The following is a 2,500-nucleotide window of genomic DNA, read 5'->3' as shown; positions in this document are numbered from 1 at the left end:
ACGCGCACGCACGCACGCACGCACGCACGCACATGCACACACACACACACAGCTGATCAGTCAGCAGTCAGCTGATTCCTCTCAGACTGAATGAGGAGCAAACACAGATACAGGTTCAAAGAGGTTGAAAGACGTCGGGAGTACCTTGCTCAGCGGGGTGCCGTTGCTCGGCAGGACGATCACCATGGTGATGTCGTCTCCGCGGTACGGCATCTCCAGCAGCTGCACCTGGTCCTCGGGGAAGTACCTGTACCTAAACTTGGTCTCCTGATACATCATGTTGACCGAGCAGGTGCGACTCTCGCTGACGTGGAACTCTGAGGCGTAAACGTGGTCTTTGTCGAACTTGTTCTTCCACTGACCCTGAGAGAGGAGATCCAATCATTACTCCTTTAATTATTAACGACTGTTTCTGCACAGAGAAGGAGCGCCCACTGCTTCCACTGAACCTGCAACCATGCAGACGGCAGTTTGAAGGAACAGTGTCTCCTCATACGCAGACGACCTCCTGCTTTATATGTCTCATCCTCACTCGATCACACGTTTCATTTTGGATCAATTCAAGGCTTTAAGTTGAGTCTGTGCTTCCTATAGAAGCTGCAGCACAGGCTGCAGACAGCTACAGACAGCTCCAGCCCGCTACAGACAGCTCCAGCCCAGGCTGCAGACAGCTGCAGCCCAGGCTGCAGACAGCTTCAGACAGCTACAGACAGCTACAGACAGCTGCAGCCCAGGCTGCAGACAGCTACAGCCCAGGCTGCAGACAGCTGCAGACAGCTACAGACAGCTGCAGCACAGGCTGCAGACAGCTACAGACAGCTGCAGCCCAGGCTGCAGACAGCTGCAGACAGCTGCAGCCCAGGCTGCAGACAGCTGCAGACAGCTGCAGACAGCTACAGACAGCTACAGACAGCTGCAGCACAGGCTGCAGACAGCTGCAGCACAGGCTGCAGACAGCTGCAGACAGCTACAGCACAGGCTGCAGACAGCTGCAGACAGCTACAGACAGCTGCAGCACAGGCTGCAGACAGCTTCAGACAGCTGCAGCACAGGCTGCAGACAGCTGCAGACAGCTACAGCACAGGCTGCAGACAGCTGCAGACAGCTGCAGACAGCTACAGCACAGGCTGCAGACAGCTGCAGACAGCTACAGCACAGGCTGCAGACAGCTGCAGACAGCTGCAGACAGCTGCAGCACAGGCTGCAGACAGCTACAGCACAGGCTGCAGACAGCTGCAGACAGCTACAGACAGCTGCAGCACTGACTGCAGACAGCTACAGACAGCTGCAGACAGCTACAGACAGCTGCAGCACAGGCTGCAGACAGCTACAGCCTCCCACAGTCTGAGTCACAGCACACACACACTGTAGAGACATCACACCAGCTAACATCAGCACGCTAGCATCGTCATCTTTAGCTTGTTAGCATGTTGATGCAGGAGACCTCACAGAGACCCTGATGTTTAAACAAACACCTGACTCCTGGACTACAGGTGTGACAGCAGCAGGTGTGGATGTGGTACCAGTCCAGGTACCTTGAAGTAGATGGTGTTGACAAGGACCAGGATGGTGTTGGAGTCCAGCGCCCCCGTTGGCAGCGTGTCCTGGATCAGGTTCTCCGTCTTGTTGGAGATCCAGGTGTTGATGGTCACCCGGGCCTTCTCTGGGTTCTCCTGCAGCACAGAACCACCATCATGAGAGTACCGTGTTCTCTAACATCTGAGTGTTTCTGCTGTTTGGACCAGCTTACCTTGAAGTTGAGCGGCAGCAGCTTGGCTCCGTACACCGTCTCGCTGATGTTCTGGTACGTCTCGTTGAAGATCAGAGATTTGTCTCCAAACAGGCGGTTGGCGGAGATCAGCTCGGTGGTCTCGTCCTTCTTCCTGTACAGACGACAGTTGAGTTTGGCGAAGAAGAAGTGGACCTGATCTGACGTCTTCTCTTTGATGGTGTCAAACTTGAACACCTGCAGACAGAATCAGGAGCATATTTACATCAGTGAGGTGAGTCTGCAACGGGTGTGATTCTGGTTCTCTCTCACCTCCATGATCTGCTGCAGCGTTGTGTTGCACGCGCCCAGTTTGGTCATGGCAAACGCCGTGGAGATGCTGATGGGGGACATGAAGATGTTGGAGTCGGGGGTCTTGCTGAGGGCCAGCTGTTTGTACAGCGACAGGGCGAAGCGACCGTTGGCCTTCGACAGCTCCCACACGCGGGGGTTTGTGGACTCGGGGACCGGCTCGGGCTCCGGGGTCGGCTCCTCTGGGCCGTCAGGGTCAGGGCTGCGGTAGATGCAGCGCGGCTCCAGGGGGAGGTCTCTGGGTTTGGCGTTGCAGATGTCGGCAGAGACGGTGAGGGAGAGGAGCGGCAGGGAAGCCAGAACCAACAGCCAATCAGCAGCCCTCATTCTGGACAGAGAGCCAATCAGAAGAGAGCTTAGTAAAACTCAGATCAGAGAGCATCTTTCTGATTCATTCATCCGTTTCATCAAGATTTGTTT

General features: G+C 55.5%; 1 protein-coding gene across 4 annotated transcripts in view; it reads right to left on the bottom strand.

Annotated features, from left to right (window-relative positions):
- Positions 1-2,475, bottom strand: part of serpinc1 (serpin peptidase inhibitor, clade C (antithrombin), member 1) — a 3,444-nt gene extending 969 nt beyond the window's left edge. Inside the window, exons 1-4 of one of the 4 annotated variants that reach the window (XM_069679216.1) lie at positions 2,042-2,475; positions 1,751-1,966; positions 1,524-1,673; positions 145-300 (exon numbers count right to left, since the gene is read on the bottom strand). In XM_069679216.1, the coding sequence (XP_069535317.1) occupies positions 145-300; positions 1,524-1,673; positions 1,751-1,966; positions 2,042-2,407 (888 nt within the window). In that variant the 5' untranslated portion in view covers positions 2,408-2,475. Of the gene's footprint in view, positions 1-144; positions 364-1,523; positions 1,674-1,750; positions 1,967-2,041 lie in introns of all 4 variants that reach the window. The other 3 variants (XM_069679214.1, XM_069679215.1, XM_069679217.1) reach the window with 3 other exon arrangements.
- Positions 2,476-2,500: the final 25 nt, after the last annotated feature.

The sequence above is a fragment of the Semicossyphus pulcher genome, unplaced genomic scaffold (genome assembly GCF_022749685.1).
Source record: "Semicossyphus pulcher isolate SPU_LCO1_2020_fin unplaced genomic scaffold, fSemPul1.0.p SCAF_37, whole genome shotgun sequence".
Taxonomy (NCBI): Eukaryota; Metazoa; Chordata; class Actinopteri; order Labriformes; family Labridae; genus Semicossyphus; species Semicossyphus pulcher.
The sequence above is the reverse complement of the archived record's forward strand: the minus strand, read 5'-3'. Positions and strand labels throughout refer to the sequence as shown.